The sequence below is a fragment of the Corythoichthys intestinalis genome, chromosome 18 (assembly GCF_030265065.1).
Source record: "Corythoichthys intestinalis isolate RoL2023-P3 chromosome 18, ASM3026506v1, whole genome shotgun sequence".
Lineage (NCBI taxonomy): Eukaryota > Metazoa > Chordata > Actinopteri > Syngnathiformes > Syngnathidae > Corythoichthys > Corythoichthys intestinalis.
Genome location: NC_080412.1, coordinates 11,143,053 through 11,161,548, shown reverse-complemented (window position 1 = coordinate 11,161,548; position 18,496 = coordinate 11,143,053). Strand labels below are relative to the sequence as shown.

The window sequence follows — 18,496 nt, the reverse complement described above, 5'->3', positions numbered from 1 at the left end:
GAGGGATAAAAGGATGTAGAGAGGGAGGGCAAAAAAAAAAGACTTACTATACTCTCACTGGTGGTGATTCGCTTAGTCTGTCTGATCTTCTCCCAGGATGAACCACAGGCAGTCGGTGGCAACGTCAACCACTCCTAGCCCGGACAGCCCACGGGCCAGAAGCCGGGACAACCTGCTGGCATATGATGACTTCCCTGAGGATAACAGATGGATTGGGTGAGTTCAGATTCATTTTAAGGCTTTTTGGAATGAAATTTAGCAGCTGGTTGGTGTCCTGTGTGTTTACAAGTCAAATGTGGCCAATAGATATGGCATGTTTATAACTTTGTGGCAGCCACAGCCAACTCCTGGCTCGTCTCAGCGCCGTCAAGCGCCGGCAGGCCCTGCGGGGCCCAGTTCACATGTTCACTGAACCGTCCGTTGGCCCGTCTGAGGTGGAGCAGCGCTTCCTGGAGGCAGCCGAGTATGGCAACATCCCCGAGGTGCGCCGCATGCTTCTACACGTCCCCCACCTGAATGTCAATACAGTCAACTACATGGGCCAGAACGCCCTGCAGCTGGCCGTGGCCAACGAGCACTTGGAGGTGACGGAGCTGCTGCTGGGGAGGCCAGACCTGGCGCGGGTGGGAGATGCCCTCCTATTAGCCATTAGTAAGATAAGTGTTCTAACCTCAAAGCTTGAGAACCTAGTCCTAAATTTTAATCTTAAACCATAGACTTCATGATATATTGACAGGACACAGAGCACGTGGCCGATTAATACGAGGCCTATCTCCGTCGAAGCTGACCGAGTGGAAACACAGACAAAGAGCTTTTTACGTTGAAAATTCTTGTGAATAAATGCTTGAATCTCTGAATTCTTCATACTAGATATGGATGTAAAACAGTCTCGATTCTTGGTTAAAAGAGCAAAGAACCGGGCAGTTAGCATTTATTTTAAGTAAATATGTCAAATGTGATGCTAGTCTTTAAGCGACTGTGGCGTCGCCGTATCACTACAAGGAGCTTTTTACGTTGAAAATTCTTGTAAGAAAATGCTTAAATCCCTGAATTTTTTATAGATATGAGCGTGAAACAGTCTTGATTCTTGGTTAAAAGCAAAAAAAAAAAGGGCAGTTAGCATTTATTTTACGTAAATATGTCGAATGTGATGCTAGTCTTTAAGCGACTGTAGTGCCGCCTTATCAGCACAAAGAGCTTTTTACCTTGAAAATTCTTGTGAATAAATGCTTAAATCCCTGAATTCTTTATAGATATGAACGTAAAACAGTCTCGATTTTTGGTTAAAAGCAAAAAAAAAAAAAAACGGACAGTTAGCATTTATTTTACGTAAGTATTGGGAATTATGACGCCAATGCCGTAGCGGTTAATTTCTCCCACTGGATTTTTAAAAAATGCATGCATTACATGAAAAATTTAATAATTACCTTGAATCCTGCAACAAATCACTCCAGAGACAATCCATCCTGTTTGTATGCGATACAGCTTTCGTAGATTTTCAACCTAAATCCGGTGTTGGATCCCTGCATGTGTTTGAAAATAGTAAGTTATGGCTGCCCAATAACACTGAAGTTGATTTTTTTCATATTATTCAACTCATTGCCTGCTATTGACAAGAACGCATGTCCAAGTCATTTAAACTGGGAGGAATAGCTGTGAAAGCGTGAATGCCATTTTTAGTGACACTGATGGCACTCGACGTCCTAGTGCCGTCAATGGCAACGAATGAGTTCCCTATTAAGGATTAAATTTCCTTCAGCTTTTTCTTTGTCAATCTTGCCTGTGCCACTTTAGATATTACAATTAAATGATTTCGTGGTTATTGTAGGTAAGGGCTACATCCGCATCACTGAGGCCCTGCTTGCGCACCCTTCGTTCCGAGATGCCCATCGTCTGACAGCCAGTCCTGCTCAAGTGGACATGCTAGATGACTTCTATGCCTACGACGAGGACGGGACGAGGTAGGATACATAACAGGGAAAGTCCTGGGTTGGACCAAGTTTTTTTCTGATTGTTGTTCTGAGTTCCTATCTTCCTCTGTCTTGAAAACTGATTTGTGGCCTCAGTCCAGTGAGAATTTCTTGTCTTGGCTTTTAACACACTCCAGGTTCTCCCACGATGTGACACCAGTAATCCTGGCGGCGCACTGCCAAGAGTATGAGATCGTTCACACTTTGTTGAGTAAAGGGGCTCGGATCGACCCACCCCATGACTACTTCTGCGGGTGCAACTCGTGCAACTACCAGCAGCAGTTTGACTCCTTCAGCCACTCGCGCTCCCGTATCAACGCTTACCGAGGGCTGGCTAGTCCGGCTTACCTGTCCCTGTCCAGTGAGGATCCAGTGCTAGCTGCCCTGGAACTCAGCAATGAGCTGGCCATGCTGGCCAACATTGAGAAGGAGTTTAAGGTGCTTTTCAAGTTATTTTGTGGTCCACCAAACGAGCCTTCTGTTTTTATTTTGGGAGAACTGCAAGAACAGCAACCGATAACTCTAAAAGGTTTCCATAGGTTTAACATGCTTCAAGAGGTTGACATAAGTTTAAAGTGTCTGGAAGGGGTAAAGCATTATATTTAAAAAGTTACTTTAATTGAAATGGTTTCGGTACTCCTATTTTCACCCATCACGGTTGGGTCTGGAATGTATCGACAGCAATAACATTGAGTTCACTATAGTACAAATTCCATTCAAATTGGCTCATCCTCAAGATTATAAACATAGAAAAAATGTTACGTTGTGCTCCCAAACTGACTGCCAGCTAAAGATGTGAGTACACGCAGGACATTTTATGAGGCAGACGAGGGCCATAAACAAATACCACGGCTCGATTTTATCTCAAGAGTAATGTTTGCTTAATGTATACGTGTAAGGAAATTCTTTGAGTGTTTAAACTTGTCATCTATTGCGGTGTCTTGCGTAGAACGACTATTGCCGCTTGTCCAGCCAGTGTAAGGACTTCGTGGTGGGCCTCTTAGACCTGTGCCGTAGCACTGAGGAAGTGGAGGCCATACTGAATGGGGAAACCAATTGTGAAGACAGCTACGATCCACCCGGTCGCCCTTCCCTCACACGCCTCAAATTAGCCATCAAATATGAATTGAAAAAGGTTGGATTGGAACAGACCCTGTGTGTTTGTCTCTTGCTATGCAACAATGCTCACGGTCATCATTTTTCAGTTTGTAGCCCATCCCAACTGCCAGCAGCAGCTACTAAGTATCTGGTATGAGAACCTACCAGGTCTTAGGCAGCAAACTACAGCTATCAAACTACTGGTTGTCCTGGCGGTGTCCATGGGGCTGCCTGGGTTGGCTTTGGCCTATTGGATCGCACCATGCAGTAGAGTAAGTTCCCTGAATCATCTAAAAAATCCAGTAGTCCAAATCCCTTTTTGACTGTTGTCTTTGTGGAGCAGGTGGGTCGGGTTATGCGCAGCCCCTTCATGAAATTCGTGGCTCATGCTTCATCTTTCACAATCTTCCTGGGCCTGCTGATCCTTAACGCTGCAGACCGTTTCGCAGGAACCGCTGTGTTGCCCAACATGACCCACCAACATGTGCCAGGCGCATCCCGACTGGGCACAGACCCCATGCTGCTCTACCGAATGACCACAACACCCTTCACCTGGATGGAGATTCTAATTGTCTCGTGGGTCATGGGTAAGATTATGACCATATAGAATAAAGATATGTTTAGCAGATTAGGGCTCCAATTCTAGCTCTGTCCTTCCGGTGTATAGTTTTATGTTCTCCACATCTTTGTGTGTGTGTTTTCTGATTTTTAAAGAATTTATTTGCAAATCATGGTGGAAAATAAGTATTTGGTCAATACCAAAAGTTCATCTCAATACTTTGTTATGTACCCTTTGTTGGCAATAACGGAGGCCAAATGTTTTCTGTATCTCTTCACAAGCTTTTCACACACTGTTGCTGGAATTTTGGCCCATTCCTCCATGCAGATCTCCTCTAGAGCAGTGATGTTTTGGGGCTGTTGTTCGGCAACACGGACTTTCAACTCCCTCCTCACCCCGTGGCGTCAAAATGATAACAAGAACGGTGAGCAAAAATCCCAGAACCACACGGGGGTACAGAGTGAATGACCTACAGAGAGCTGGGACAACCGTAACAAAGGCTACTATCAGTAACACAATGCGCCGCCAGGGACTCAAATCCTGCACTGCCAGACGTGTCCCCCTGCTGAAGAAAGTACACGTCCTGGCCCGTCTGTGGTTCGCTAGAGAGCATTTGGATGATCCAGAAGAGGACTGGGAGAATGTGTTATGGTCAGATGAAACCAAAATAGAACTTTTTGGGAGAAACACAGGTTCTTGTGTTTGGAGGAAAAAGAATACTGAATTGCACCATACCCACTGTGAAGCATGGGGGTGGAAACATCATGGTTTGGGGCTGGTTTTCTGCAAAGGGACCAGGATGACTGATCTGTGTAAAGGAAAGAATGAATGGGGCCATGTGTCGAGAGATTTTGAGTGAAAATCTCCTTCCATCAGCCAGGGCATTGAAGATGAGACGTGGCCGGGCCTTTTAGCATGACAATGATCCCAAACACACAGCCAGGGCAACAAAGGAGTGGCTTCGTAAGAAGCATTTCAAGGTGCTGGAGTGGCCTAGCCAGTCTCCAGATCTCAAACCCATAGAAAATCTGTGGAGGAAGTTGAAAGTCCGTGTCGCCCAACGACAGCTCCAAAACATCACTGCTCTAGAGGAGATCTGCATGGAGGAATGGGCCAAAATACCAGCAACAGTGTGTGAAAAGCTTATGAAGAGTTACAGAAAACGTTTGGCCTCCGTTATTGCCAACAAAGGGTACATAACAAAGTATTCAGATGAACTTTTGGTATTGACCAAATACTTATTTTCCACCATGATTTGCAAATAAGTTCTTTAAAAATCAAACAATGTGATTTTCAGGTTTTTTTTTCACATTCTGTCTCTCATGGTTGAGGTTTACCCATGTTGACAATTACAGGCCTCTCTAATATTTTCAAGTGGGAGAACTTGCACAATTGGTTGACACAATACTTATTTGCCCCACTGTATGTCCTTTGATTGGCTGGTGACCGGTCCACGTACTGCTTAAAGTCAGCTGGGATTGGCTCACGGTCTTTCAAGACTATAGTAGTATAGAAAATTGACAGATGGATGGAGCTGGATCGTCAGTTTTTGTTTGTGTTACAGGAATGATCTGGACCGAGGTCAAAGAGATCTGGAGTCTGGGGCCTGGGGAGTACCTGGTGGAACCATGGAACTTTCTGGATTTTGGGATGCTTGCGATCTTCCTGGCGTCGTTCAGTTGCCGCTTCTCCGCTCTTAGACACGCCAGTTTTGCTCAGACTTACGTAGACACGCATTACACCAACCTGACAAATGTCACACTGCCTCCTGAGATACTCTACTTCACGTTGGGTGACCGCGGTCTAACGTCTTTTCTGGCCAGCCAGGTATGCAGCCTTCCGGTATTGCAACACAATATCCTATCCTGTTTTTGGCAGCGAGGATCCACTGGTTGCCATCGGATCCCCAGCTGGTCTCCGAAGGTCTGTACGCGGTGGCAGTAGTGCTAAGCTTCTCTCGGATTGCGTACATCCTCCCGGCCAATGAGAGCTTCGGGCCTCTGCAGATCTCGCTGGGCAGGACGGTGAAGGATATTTTCAAATTCATGGTTATCTTCCTTCTGGTTTTTCTGGCTTTCATGATTGGCATGTTCAACCTGTACTCCTATTACCTGGGAGTCAAGCAGAACGACGCCTTCACCACGTGAGACTCTTGCATATACATGTCCTATGCCTGACAATCATAACCATAAAAATTGTCATTGCTTCGGTGATTTGTCTACACAACAGCCTGGAGGAGAGCTTCAAGACACTCTTCTGGGCCATATTTGGCTTGTCTGAGGTCCGTTCAGTTGTGATAAACAACGGGCACAAGTTCATCGAGAACATTGGCTACGTGCTCTATGGCGTTTACAACGTGACCATGGTCATAGTGTTGCTCAATATGCTTATCGCCATGATCAACAGCTCGTTCCAGGAGATCGAGGTATGACGATCAGACACCAAAACATGGGGGCGCATCACTTTTACTAATATTTAGACTAAGGAGAAGTAATAGAATTCATACTAAGAGAAAAAATGAGGACAAAACACATTCTTGTCATAACTCAAAGTTGTTATGGCATTTGGGATAAAGCATTTCCAAAAATGTCAGATTGGGGATAGGTTTATATTAGACCAGCGGTCTCCAAACTATTCCACATAGGGCCGCAGTGGGTGTAGGATTTCATTCCAACAAAACAAGACAACGCCTATGCACCAATTTGGTGTTTTACAACTGTAATCCAGGTGTTGCTTGTTTTAGCAGAAACTTCATTGGTTAAAATATCGGTACTCGATCGGTTAGAACAAAAACCAGGACCCACAGCGGCCCTTGAGGACCGGTTTGGAGACCCCTGTCTTAGACAGTTCAAGTCGATTGTTTTATGTACAGTCATTTGAAAAAATTAGGACACCCCATTAAATATTCAGTTTTTTATTAAGAAATGTTCCCATACTGATCTGATCTTGTTTTTCTTTATCTCTGGAAAAGAAAGTGATTTAATTGCAGGTAAAGAGATCTGGGCTTTGACTTGACCATTCCAGGACTCTCCATTTCTTTTCAGCCAGTCCTTGGTGAATTTACTGGTATGTTTTGGGTCATTGTCATGTTGCAGGTCCAGTTTCGCTTCAGCTTGAATTTTTTTACGGATGATCTTACATGTTCCTCAAGCACCCTCTGATACACGATAGAATTCATGGTGGATTCTATGATGGTGGGCTGGCTAGGTCCTGCTGCAGCAAAGCATCCCCAAACCATGACACTTCCACCTCTATGCTCCACAGTTGGTATGAGGTTCTTTTCTTGGGATGCTGTATTGGGTTTACACAAACATGTCCTCTTTTCTGGTGTCCAAATAATTCAATTTTAGAGTCATTTGTTCACAGAATATTATTCCAGAAGACCTGGTGTTTGTCTACATTCACTCAGGCAAACTTCAGTCTGGCCTTCATGTTCTACTTGCAGAGCAAAGGTTTCATCCTTGCACACCTCCCACGAAGGTTAAACTTGTGAAGTCTCTTTCTGATTGTAGAGGCATGCACTTTCACATCAACAGTAGCAAGAGCCTGCTGTAGGTCCCGTAATGACATTTTAGGGTTTTTGGAGACCTCTTTTAGCATCTTGCGGTCCACTCTTGGGGTGAACTTGATTGGATGGCCGGACCTGGGCATGTTGGCAGTTGTTTAGAATGTCCTCCACTCGTAGACTATTTTACGGACAGTGGAATGGCTGATCTAAAATTTTTTTTAGATTTTTTGAAATCCCTTACCAGACTCATAAACGTCAACAATCTTCTTTCTGAAGCCCTAATAAAAGTCCGTTGATCTCACCATGGTGTTCTCTCTCACTTCAACTTGAAACTTGAAAATATTCTGCTTTGAGGAATGGGGCAAACTTTCTTCAGCCCGATGTAAAATGGCTACAAAAAGCGTCTCACTGAAGTTAAAGGGGTAACACTAGCTATTAGGTGGTAGGGTGCCCTAACTTTTTCCTCAGTTAGAATACGCATTCTTGTTGATATTTTTGGTTTAATGAGTAAAACAATGTTAATTTTTGTTGTTTACCTGCAACTAAATCACTTTCTTATCCAGAAATAAAGAAAAACAAGATCAGACATTGACATGTGAACATTTCTTAATAAAGAACTAAATATTTAACGGGGTGTTCTAATTTTTTCACATGACTGTATTAATGTTTGGCCACCAACTTATCATTGCTCCACTAGGACGATGCCGATGTAGAGTGGAAGTTTGCACGAGCCAAACTCTGGTTCTCCTACTTTGAGGAAGGGCGAACCCTACCAGTGCCTTTCAACCTTGTTCCAAGTCCCAAGTCAATGCTGGGCCTTTCCAAAGGTGTCAAATCTCTGGTTCTGCAGTACATAAGAGGACATAATGAGGAAAAACATGAGACACAACTTGACAAGGTGACAGTTTCCTGTTCAAGAAGCCAACTTTCTCTTCCAAGTAATTTTGAATTATTTTGTCTTTAGATGGGAGAAGGGAAAAAGCCAGCATTCAGCGGTTCCACAAACCCGTCCAGATATCAGGTACCAACATCATAACTCTTTTGACTGGATGATTTTATAATAGTTACATTTAATATTATTGCAGAAGATAATGAAGCGCCTCATCAAGCGTTACATCATCAAAGCACGAGCCGACCGGGAAAGTGATGAGATTACTGAAGGTGAGTTCTCATATACAAGTACTGTAAAAGATGCTAAGACATTTCAATATTTTACAATTTATTGTTTGATTAGGTGAGTTGAAGGAAATCAAGCAAGACATATCCAGCCTCCGCTACGAGCTTTTAGAAGAGAAGTCGCAGAATACGGAGACGCTGGATGAGCTGATGAGAAGACTCGGGGACATTGCAACATCCTGAGCATACTTTATTATAAATTGTGTCATAGCTTGCTTCTAAAGATTTGTATAACTCTGCAGTCCAGCGGCTGATTCTGCACAAAGATTCAAATGGCCCTCATTTTGTATTCGTAAAATATAAAAGTGAACTAGTGTTGCACCGATTCCATGTTTTCTAGCTCCCATACCTGGCTGTGTGGTATCGGCTGATGCCGATACTATTCTGATTTTTTGAATTTGTGCCTTTTAATACTAAATTAGAATAGCCTGAATTGACTGTAACATAATTGTTATCATGGCTTTGTCAGACACTACTTCACTCATTTTCTGGCATTGACGCACTAGATGTCCAATCCATTTAAAGCAGGAGAGCTGACAGCGAATGTCTGAAGGTAAAATTGGAAATTTTAATATCCCTCGTTAGTCAGAATGCAAAGATGCAGTCAAAACACTCAACTTTTACTACGCAATAATAGACCACATAATTATATTGACGGGTCACATCCGTCACACACTGTGCCATGCCTTCAAGTAGGGGGCCTGCCCACATCAAGAGGAGTTATTCTCAAACACACGCATGCAGCAATCTAACGCTGGATTTAGGTTGAAAACGTCTGGAAGCTGTACCGCATACAAACAGGAGGGATTGTCGCAGGAGTGATTTGTTCGAGGATTCAAGGTCATTATTATATTTTTCATAGGATGCATGCATTTTGAAACTTTATGAACAAATCAATGAGAGAAATTAGCTGCAACAGCATTGGCGTTATACTTTGTAATATTTACGTAAAATAACTGCCAATTTTTTGGGCTCTTGACCAAGAATTGAGATTGTTTTAGGTCCATCTCTCTAAAGAATTCGGGTATTTAAGCATTTATTCACAAGAATTTTCAACGCAAAAAGCTCTTTGTTGTACTAAGGAGGCCGCCACATTGGCTAACAGACTGGCAGCACATTCGACATATTTACGTAAAATAAAAGCTAACTGCCCGTTTTTTTTTTTTCTTTTAACCAAGAATCATGACTGTTTTATGTCCATATCTATAAAGAATTCAAGGATTTATTCACACATATAAAAGCTCTTTGTTTTGACAAGGCAGCGCCATTATGACTTAAAGACAGCAGCACATTTGACATATTTACGTAAAATAAATGCTAACTGCCCGTTTTTTTGCTTTTAACCAAGAATTGAGACTGTTTTACATCCATGTCTATTAAGAATTCAGGGATTTAAGCATTTATTCACAAGAATTTCAATGTAAATTAAGCATTTATTCACAAGAATTTCAACGTAAAGAGCTCCTTGTGGTGACGAAGCGGCGCCACAGTGACTTAAAGACTAGCAGCACATTCGACATATTTACGTAAAATAAATGTTTTTTTTGCTTTCAACCATGAATCGAGACTGTTTTACGTCCATATCTATAAACAATTCAGGGATTTAAGCATTTATTCACAATAATTTTCAACACAAAAAGCTCTTTGTTGTACTAAGGGGGCCACCACATTGGCTAAAAGACTAGCAGCACATTCGACATATTTACGTAAAATAAATGCTAACTATCCGGTTTTTTTTTGTTTTTTGTTTTTTTTTTGCTTTTAACCAAGAATTGACTGTTTTATGCCCATATCTATAAAGAATTCAGGGATTTAAGCATTTATTCACAAGAATTTTATCGTAAAAAGCTCTTTGTTGTGACAAGGCAGCGCCATAATGACTTGAAGACTAACAGCATATTTGACATGTTTACGTAAATAAATGCTAACTGCCCATTTTTTTGCTTTTAACCAAGAATCAAGACTGTTTTACTTCCACATCTATAAAGAATTTAGGGATTTAAGCATTTATTCACAAAAAAAAAAATCAATGTAAATTAAGCTTTTATTCACAAGAATTTCAACGTAAAAAGCTCTTTATGGTGAAATTGCGGCACCACAGTGACTTAAAGACTATCAGCACATTTGACATAGCCACATAAAATAAATGTGAACCGTTTTTTTTTTTTTGCTTTCAACCAAGAATCAAGACGAATTTTCAACGTAAAAGGCTCTTTGTCTTGTTTCCACTCAGTCAGCTTTGACGGAGATAGGCCCCCTATTAATCGGCCCCGCGCTCTGTCAATATCATTATGATAAGTCTATGACACAGTTTTCCCAAACCTGTTTAATAAACCAACACAGAAAGGAGTGAAACAAACAAAACTTTCATAGGAAATAGTTTTTATAGAAAAAGTTTTAACTTACTTCAAGTTGTATACTGTATATACTGTACACATATTTAAAAAAAAAGTGAAAATAATAATGCAAACTACATTATTACTTCCTTTGAAAGTACTGCTTTGCAATCAGTAGTGAACATCTACCAAAACATTATAAAGTACATAAAACACATCAAAATTGCCTCAAACGTCCTTATTTTTACATTTAGGAATAAATGTACTGAGACATGATACTTTTTAAAAATGGCTTCAAGTGTCGCAGAGCTAATACAACAAACCACATCAAAACAATACACATTATGAATGAGAGAGGAAAATATTTTATGTACTGACTGTATAATACTGCCCCTCAGTGGTCAGGATGGACACACCAGCAGGAGCAGCACAACCACAGTGCAGCAAAAAACTGCTCTTCTGCTGTGAATTTAAATGAGTTTATCACTACTAGACGTCCAATCCATTTGAAGTACGAGGGCGGCTACGAATGAACGGCTGTTCAATCGCTGCCAACCCGTCCACTTCCAATGGATTAGACGACTATTGCTGTCAATGAATAAATTAACTCTTATTTATTAAAACTGTTTTGTTAAAAGCCTAACAAATATGATATTGCACAGCACTTGAAGGGTGCTACTTCATGGGTCATGTTTACAAATTTTGAGCCAGGAAAACCAGGCGATCCACAGCATCTGGTTTGAGTGCGGCCCTTTGACAAGGGACGACATTGCCGTCGGTGCTGAACACTCGCTCTGACGGAGCGCTGGTGGCGGGGATGCATAAGTACTGCCGCGCCAGCTTGGCAACGCGAGGGAAATTTGTCTGATGGCATCTCCACCAGTCCAAAGGGTCGGCGTCACTCTCCACCTCGGTGGTTTGTAGGTAGACAGTCAGCTCCTTCCTGGCGCTTTCCTCTTCTGACATTGTGCTGCTCTGTTTTTTGAAAAAGCTGGCCAATGTCTTTTTTCTTTTCACTTTCGGAGGTGGATCGGGTTCTTGTTCTGCTTCGGCACCAACCGCGCCTGGGAAAGTGTCCTGTTCGGTCTTCATTAGTGACACCATCTCTTCGACCGCTCTCGACAGAACCCGCTCCACCTTTTCTTCATCTGTATACTTGGTTCTAAAGCGTGGATCCAGAAGAGATGCCAGGTCAAGCAGTTCATCCGTGACCGGGTCCGAATAACTATCGTTCAAATCGGCAAGGATGTTTCTCTTCACGTCTTTTGTCAGCTGTGTGTCGCTCTCGTCCTCGGCAAGAATTGATGTGTTGAAGAGATTGAGCACCGGCTTGAGGTAGGAGACGCTGACGTACTGCTCTCCCGATAAAGCGTCCGTGAAGTCCTGAAGCGGGCTCAACACCTTGTTGACGGCCTCGAGAATGTCCACGTCTTGCCATCCCGGGACCAAGTGCCTTGATTTCTTGTCGTCTTTCAGAACGTGACTAATGGCCCTCTCTTGCTCGAGCACTCTTTGCATCATCATCTGGCGTGAGCCCCACCTGGTAGGCGTCTCTGTTGTCAGACCGTGGTTAGGAAGCCCCAGATAGTTCTGAACAATGGCCAGGTCCCTCTTTTTTTTACTTGAGCATGAGAAGGCTGACACTATTTTTTTGCACACGCCGATGGCACATTGTATGCTGTCGTCTTTTAAACCTCTCTCTGCAAGAATAACAAGCAATTGTATTAGTTTACTTTTGACCACACTGTTTTTTAAATTACAACCCACTACTTTTTTCACCAACCTTTTAAGTGGACAACTTTAATAATAAAACAGCTAATTTATGGATTTCTAAAAGTGTTGCACTGATACCATTTTTTGGCCCCCAAAACAGATTCTGATACCAGGATGTCTGGTATCGGCCAATCCTGATACTGTATCAATACCACGTTTTTTAAAAAATCCTGTTAATAGTAAATTACAGCATACTTACTTGAATATAAAATAGTTGCTATCATGGCATGGTCAGACACTGCTGAACACATTGTCTGCTATTGACGGCGCTAGACGTCTAATCTATTTGAAGTGGTTGCTACCACCTAGACATGTGCCGATTACCAGTTTGAAGGTATACCGTGGTATGAAAATGTCATCATGCAAAAATTTTCCGTCATACCGTCCCTACGCTATTAGCTATTTTTTATGTCCCAGAAAATGCAGGGAGGAATTCCTCACTTGCAGCAGCAAGGCTTAACCCTCCTCCACCGGTTGTTGCTCAGTGTCAGTGTGCTACACGAACACGATGGCTGGAGGACGTGAAACTACTGAACTTATTCCCCACAACAAAGAAAAACGAAATCGCTGGTATGGGAATACTTCGGCAACGGAGGAGGGCCAACCGACATGTAAAACATGTTTGCGGAGGAGGCAATACCTCCGATATGATTTTGCATTCATACAGAATAGGATAGTTAACACTACAGTGATCCCTAAGATCCACTATGAGGCTGACCCCCACACCTCTTCAATCTCTGCAGCAATGCTGACAGCACTCCTGTAACGAGTCACATGACATTTTGGAGGGAAAGTGACAAGCAGTACTCAATTTGGACATTTAGGGATGTACGTAGTTCCCATGCAGTGTACCCACTTTTGTTGCCAGGGGTTTAGATATTAATGGCTATATTTTAAGGGGAAAATAAATTGACTCTATTATAAAAGCTGTACACAGACTACTTTTCATTGTGTCAAAGTGTCATTTTGTCAGTGTTGTCCCGTGAAAAGATATACTTAGATATCTGCAGAAATGCGAGGGGTATACTCACTTTTGTGATACACTGAAGGTATCTCTTTCCAATGACAGATCTGAATACTTCGCGGTTTTGCATTTATCGCGGCGAGTTCTGGTCCCTATTAAAAACGAGGGATCACTGTATCATGAATGTTTCTCACTTGCTACTAGAGTTAACTCCAGTGTGTTTAGTGTGTCTAGCGATGGGAAAACGTGGTTTTTTTTTCTCTGGCAACTGTCTGTGTTGAGAAAGAGTGAGTGTAAAATGTAAAAATTATAATAGTCATGCACACGTGCTTTTTATGGAAAATAATTCAATATTTTTGTTCTGATGGTAATAATGTTGAGCTGTGCGGGCACCAACCCAGGGCCGTGGCCCTGGGTTGGTGCCCGCGCGGTCTCTCCGCCCGTCTGCGTGGCTGTCGCGCGCCCGGTGGGGCTTGCGTGCTGCTGGATGTGGTAGGGCATGCTCGGGTTGGGGGTTCCGGTGCCGGGATTGGCGATGCGGCGGCGTAGGGTTGGTCACCAACGGGCTTTCACTCATAAGAGATTCACACGATTACTGGGTTCTAGATCACAGAACTGATTTGTGTACACTCTACCCCTTTCAATCACTTAGTTTATAGTCTTATAGACACCCCCACCCCCATTCTCCTCTTTCACTGGCCAATAGGCCCCCACATGGTGTAAACCGGAAATACATCTCGCTGACGATAGCACCAGCATATTAGTAACTAGTTTAGATGTTCAATGTATTTCTTGTTGTTGTTTGTGTATGTGTTTCTTTTCTTTCTTCTCTTGTATTTCTTTTCTTCTGTCCCCCCATAATCCCTTCCTGTTCGCTGCTTTGTCATAATAAAACAGGTATTTTGAATGATCACAATGGGAGTATGTCAGACTCTCAATGTGAAACATTAAAACTGTTCAGAATCCGGGCACTTAGACTTCCATTCTCTGTGTCAAACAGCTGAACAGGACAGGTTTAAAAAAAAAACCAAAAAAAAAAATAATAATAATAATGTTGAGCTGTGGCTGTGGGTTTACGCTCACCTAAATGACCGCATTTATTTTATTTAGGGTATTTTTTTTTTTTTTTAAATTATTTTAACTTAACATTACACTTATGTTCCAATTTGCTAATATGTTTTGAAAAATAAAAATCCCGTTCAATGGAAAACATGTTTTAACCCAGATATCTCAAAGTAACACATTTTAGAGCTGTAATTGTAACCGTGATATTTTTGCTTAGGGTTATCATACCCTCAGAATGTCATACCGGCACATGCCTATTAGTACCCCCTAAAATGGATTGGACGTCTATTGCCGTCAATGGCAGCCAATGAGTTGAGATTGCAGTGATTTATACAGTGTATCACAAAAGTGAGTACGTCCCTCACATTTCTGCAGATATTTAAGTATATCTTTGACTTTGACTGACAAAATGACACTTTACACAATGAAAAGTAGTCTGTGTGCAGCTTATATAATAGAGTTAATTTATTTTCCCCTTAAAATATAGCCATTAATATCCAAACCCCTGGCAACAAAAGTGAGTACAACCCTTAGAAACTACGTAATCCCTAAATGTCCAAATTGAGTACTGCTTGCCATTTTCCCTCCAAAATGTCATGTGACTCGTTACAGGAATGTTGTCAGCATTGCTGCAGAGATTGAAGAGGTGGGGGGTCAGCCTGTTAGTGCTCAGACCATACACCATACTCTACATCAAATTGGTGTGCATGAGTGTCACCCCAGGAGGAAGCCTCTTCTGAAGACGGTACACAAGAAAGCCTGTAATCAGTTTGCTGAAGACATGTCAACAAAGCACATGGATTACTGGTAGTATGTCCTATGGTCTGATGAGACGAAAATTAATTTGTTTGGTTCCGATGGTCTCAAGCATGTGTGGCGGCGACCAGGTGAGGAGTACAAAGATAAGTGTGTCATGCCTACAGTCAAGCATGGTGGTGGGAATGACCCGGACCCGTGCCACCCATAAGGCGAGCTAGGCAAATGCCGAAGGGCACAGCAGCGTCCAAAAGGGCGTCAAGAAAAATATTCAAATAATATTTGATGATAGCAGTATTCGAAAAATTATACAAAACAATAATACAAAAGAACAACAAAACCGTTCATAATAAGTATTTATATAATAATGAAATCATTTTTCTAGTGTGACTTTTTGCCCGTTTCACTTTTTCCTGTGATGCGACAATTTCACCACAGACCCTAGTCTCACCACCCAGCAGACCAGCGAGCTACCTGAAGGTGCCATTTTCAGCCTCCGCAATTGAGCGACGTTACGGTGACAAGTCAACTTCATGAAAAGACAAAAGCCCTCCGGGTCAGAAGAAAAAGAAAGAAGAGAGCATAAACGTGAAGAAAAACAGAGGTTTGTTGTGTTTTTTTTTCAACAGCATAAGCACGTATACTTACATACACTTACATATACTTGCATGTATACTGTTGTTTTAGAAATATTTTCAGTATTAAGCCAGCTGTGGATTAGTTTCAGTTAAATTTACTCCCCCTCCCATTTTAGAGAAATTTGGACAAAGTGTATGGGGGACTAAAATTGTCTTGCTTATTTTCATGTGATGTGAACCACTTTTACCTTGTGTTAAATATTACTTTTCAAATAAATTTGCCTTGCGTAAAAGTGCCAAGGGTAATAAATATATCTTTAAATATGCAATGAATAATTTCAAAGTTCTGTGGTATGGGGGACTTAAAGTGCCACGGATTTAAATGCAAACATTTGTTATTAAAAGTGTCATTAATTCATTAAAATGGCGATCATGTTCATGTAAAAAAATATTCTATTTGTTTATTTTTCTATCATATGTTATGAGCACTAAGAGGCTGACCCCCACACCTCTTCAATCTGTGCAGCAATGCTGACAGCACTCCTGGAACGAGTCACATGACATTTTGGAAGGAAAATGACAAGCAGTACTCAATTTGGACATTTAGGGATGTACGTAGTTCCCATGCGGTGTACTCACTTATGTTGCCAGGGGTTTAAATATTAATGGCTATATTTTGAGGGGAAAATAAATTAACTGTAGGGATTATATAAGCTGTACATAGACTACTTTTCATTGTGTCAAAGTGTCATTTTGTCAGTCTTGTCCCATGAAAAGATATACTTAAATATCTGCAAAAATGCAAGGGGTGTACTCACTTTGTGATACACTGTAGGTATGGTGGAATGTTAGTAACAGAAACCTTGCTCACCTATAGCTAGTTGAAGTCTGTGACCAAAGCACTGGAGTCCCAACCAGCCATTCAATTGCACAGCTTTCTTAATATTGTCTCCATTATCTGTGGTGATGGCCATGAGCTTCTTGTCTGACAGCCCCCAGGAATCAAGCGCCTCCTGCAGTCCCGCTGCAAGTATCTCTTCCGTATGGTCGTCCGGGAAATAACTGGTTTGCAGACAATGGCTTTGTAATACCCAGTCATCAGTTATAAAGTGAACTGCAACGCTGAAGTAAGGCTCGGTAGTGCGACTGAACCAAGCATCGGTCGTTGCTGCGAAGAGGCGAACGCTCGCCAGGTCGCTCTCCAGCTTAGCTCGGTGCTTCTGGTACAGGTTGGGGAGTGCGACTTGGCTGAAGTACTTTCTGCTCGGTACTTCGTACCTAGCATCCAGCGTCTTCATCAAATGTTTGAAACCTTCTTTTTCCACCGTATCAAGCGGAAGCATGTCTTTCGCAAAGTGGTGGGTAATAGCGTTTGTGATGTCGAGCCAGCGTTTGCTTTTTCTGTCGTAGGCGTTCAACCTAGCGAAGGAGTCTTGGGGGGATTTGGGGCTCGCCGCTACCGACGTGGAGGGCGCCGACCTTAACTTCAAGCATTCTTCATATTCCGAGACGTGCTTTCGGCTCAAGTGGTGGAGCAAATTGCTCGTGTTGCCACCTCCTGCGACCACTTTAGAAAGGCAAATCTTGCATAAAATGGTTGTTTGGTCCAAGTCGGATTTTTTGAAACCGAAATACCTCCAAACAACAGACACCGCTCCTCTTCTTGGCACAAGTTCCTCGGGGTCCTGTTGTTCTACTTTTTCTGGAACCTCCATGTGGACGATACTCATGTTAAAAGTTTCCATTTTCACCGTGAATGTTGACGTTCGCCCCGCTGTACCGCCTCTCGTTCACAGTGTTTACTATGTGTAACGTTGAAAAAGGTCTTGATTGAAACATTGGCGCACAGTGCAGTGTTCCACACAAATACAACGTCACTGTAAATTTTTAAAATTTTTTCATATAAACCTCTGTTTCTCAAAAAATGTAAATGATTTTATTGAGTCTACTTTTTGCACTGTTAAAAATGCATATGGCGGACAGTGTTGTTAATAACGGCGTAACAATATAACGGCGTTACTAACGGCGTTATTTTTTTCAGTAGTGAGTAATCTAATTAATTACTTTTCTCATCTTGGCAACACCGTTACCGTTACTGAGGCGGGAAAGGCGTGCGTTACTATGCGTTACTAAGTTGGTTGAATAAAAAAAAGTCAGAGACGAACTCACGGAGACGAGAGAGCAGAGCAGGAGTGGGGAAGACGCCGTTGCAGACGCGATGCTAGGTGGCTCCAAAAATACCTGACTGTAGCCTACAAACTACGCCCACATGATACGGTAGATATCACATATTATAGAACTAGATGCAAATGACAGACAAGACTGCATTGGCAACATGTTTAAGGACTACATGCGTCAGTAAACAGCCGCCATCTTAAAGCAGTAGACCTCTCAGGAAGGCTCTTGTAGAGATCCTTCCTAGCGAACCTATTTTTTTTTTTTTTTTTTAAATCTAAAATGGTCCTAAATCGGCAAAATCTTGACTTAAATCTATCTTTAAATGATGAAACAGTTTTAAAACTTACACATGGTGAAAGTAGACAGAAGGGAACTAATGCAATAGCGGGAGCAATTTTAACAACTTTAACGGTTGTTTCACAACTTTAAATGACTTCCACACATACTGTAGCAAAGGTTACGATCTAGTTATCGCAATACCCTTGTGTCTAGTTAAGTGGAGGGTAAAGAATTGGGCTAGGGCCAATTGTCCCAA

General features: G+C 42.1%; 2 protein-coding genes across 3 annotated transcripts; one reads left to right on the top strand and one right to left on the bottom strand.

Moving 5' to 3' along the window:
- The first annotated feature begins 71 nt into the window (after positions 1-71).
- On the top strand, positions 72-8,838 carry trpc6a (transient receptor potential cation channel, subfamily C, member 6a). The gene is made up of 14 exons (XM_057821928.1): positions 72-216; positions 335-651; positions 1,829-1,961; positions 2,108-2,408; positions 2,920-3,105; positions 3,176-3,340; positions 3,412-3,655; positions 5,192-5,550; positions 5,634-5,770; positions 5,857-6,052; positions 7,833-8,033; positions 8,100-8,156; positions 8,221-8,296; positions 8,370-8,838. Exons 1-14 carry the CDS (start codon positions 98-100, stop codon positions 8,492-8,494), a joined length of 2,616 nt encoding a protein of 871 aa, XP_057677911.1. The 5' UTR covers positions 72-97; the 3' UTR covers positions 8,495-8,838.
- Positions 8,839-10,362: 1,524 nt separating this feature from the next.
- LOC130906598 (E3 SUMO-protein ligase ZBED1-like) lies at positions 10,363-17,973 on the bottom strand. Of its 2 annotated transcripts, none has more exons than XM_057821083.1 (3): positions 17,953-17,973; positions 16,655-17,585; positions 10,363-12,347 (listed from the first exon to the last, which is right to left on the bottom strand). In XM_057821083.1, exons 2-3 carry the CDS (start codon positions 17,526-17,528, stop codon positions 11,341-11,343), a joined length of 1,881 nt encoding a protein of 626 aa, XP_057677066.1. In that variant the 5' UTR covers positions 17,529-17,585; positions 17,953-17,973; the 3' UTR covers positions 10,363-11,340. The 2 variants fall into 2 exon arrangements, with proteins under 2 accessions (XP_057677066.1, XP_057677067.1); XM_057821084.1 differs by lacking the exon at positions 17,953-17,973 and having other exon boundaries at positions 16,655-17,350; positions 17,419-17,678.
- Between the last annotated feature and the right edge of the window lie 523 nt (positions 17,974-18,496).

What these genes read in the sequence shown, in the direction of transcription:
- LOC130906598 (XM_057821083.1), bottom strand. Translation starts at nt 17,528, where the DNA reads ATGGAAACTTTTAACATGAGTATCGTCCACATGGAGGTTCCAGAAAAA. An exon ending in CAGACTTCAACTAGCTATAG is followed by an intron (nt 12,348 to 16,654) that starts GTGAGCAAGGTT and finishes TTATTCTTGCAG; the next exon opens with AGAGAGGTTTAAAAGACGAC.
- trpc6a (XM_057821928.1), top strand. Translation starts at nt 98, where the DNA reads ATGAACCACAGGCAGTCGGTGGCAACGTCAACCACTCCTAGCCCGGAC. An exon ending in CAGAACGACGCCTTCACCAC is followed by an intron (nt 5,771 to 5,856) that starts GTGAGACTCTTG and finishes TCTACACAACAG; the next exon opens with CCTGGAGGAGAGCTTCAAGA. An exon ending in CAAACCCGTCCAGATATCAG is followed by an intron (nt 8,157 to 8,220) that starts GTACCAACATCA and finishes ATATTATTGCAG; the next exon opens with AAGATAATGAAGCGCCTCAT.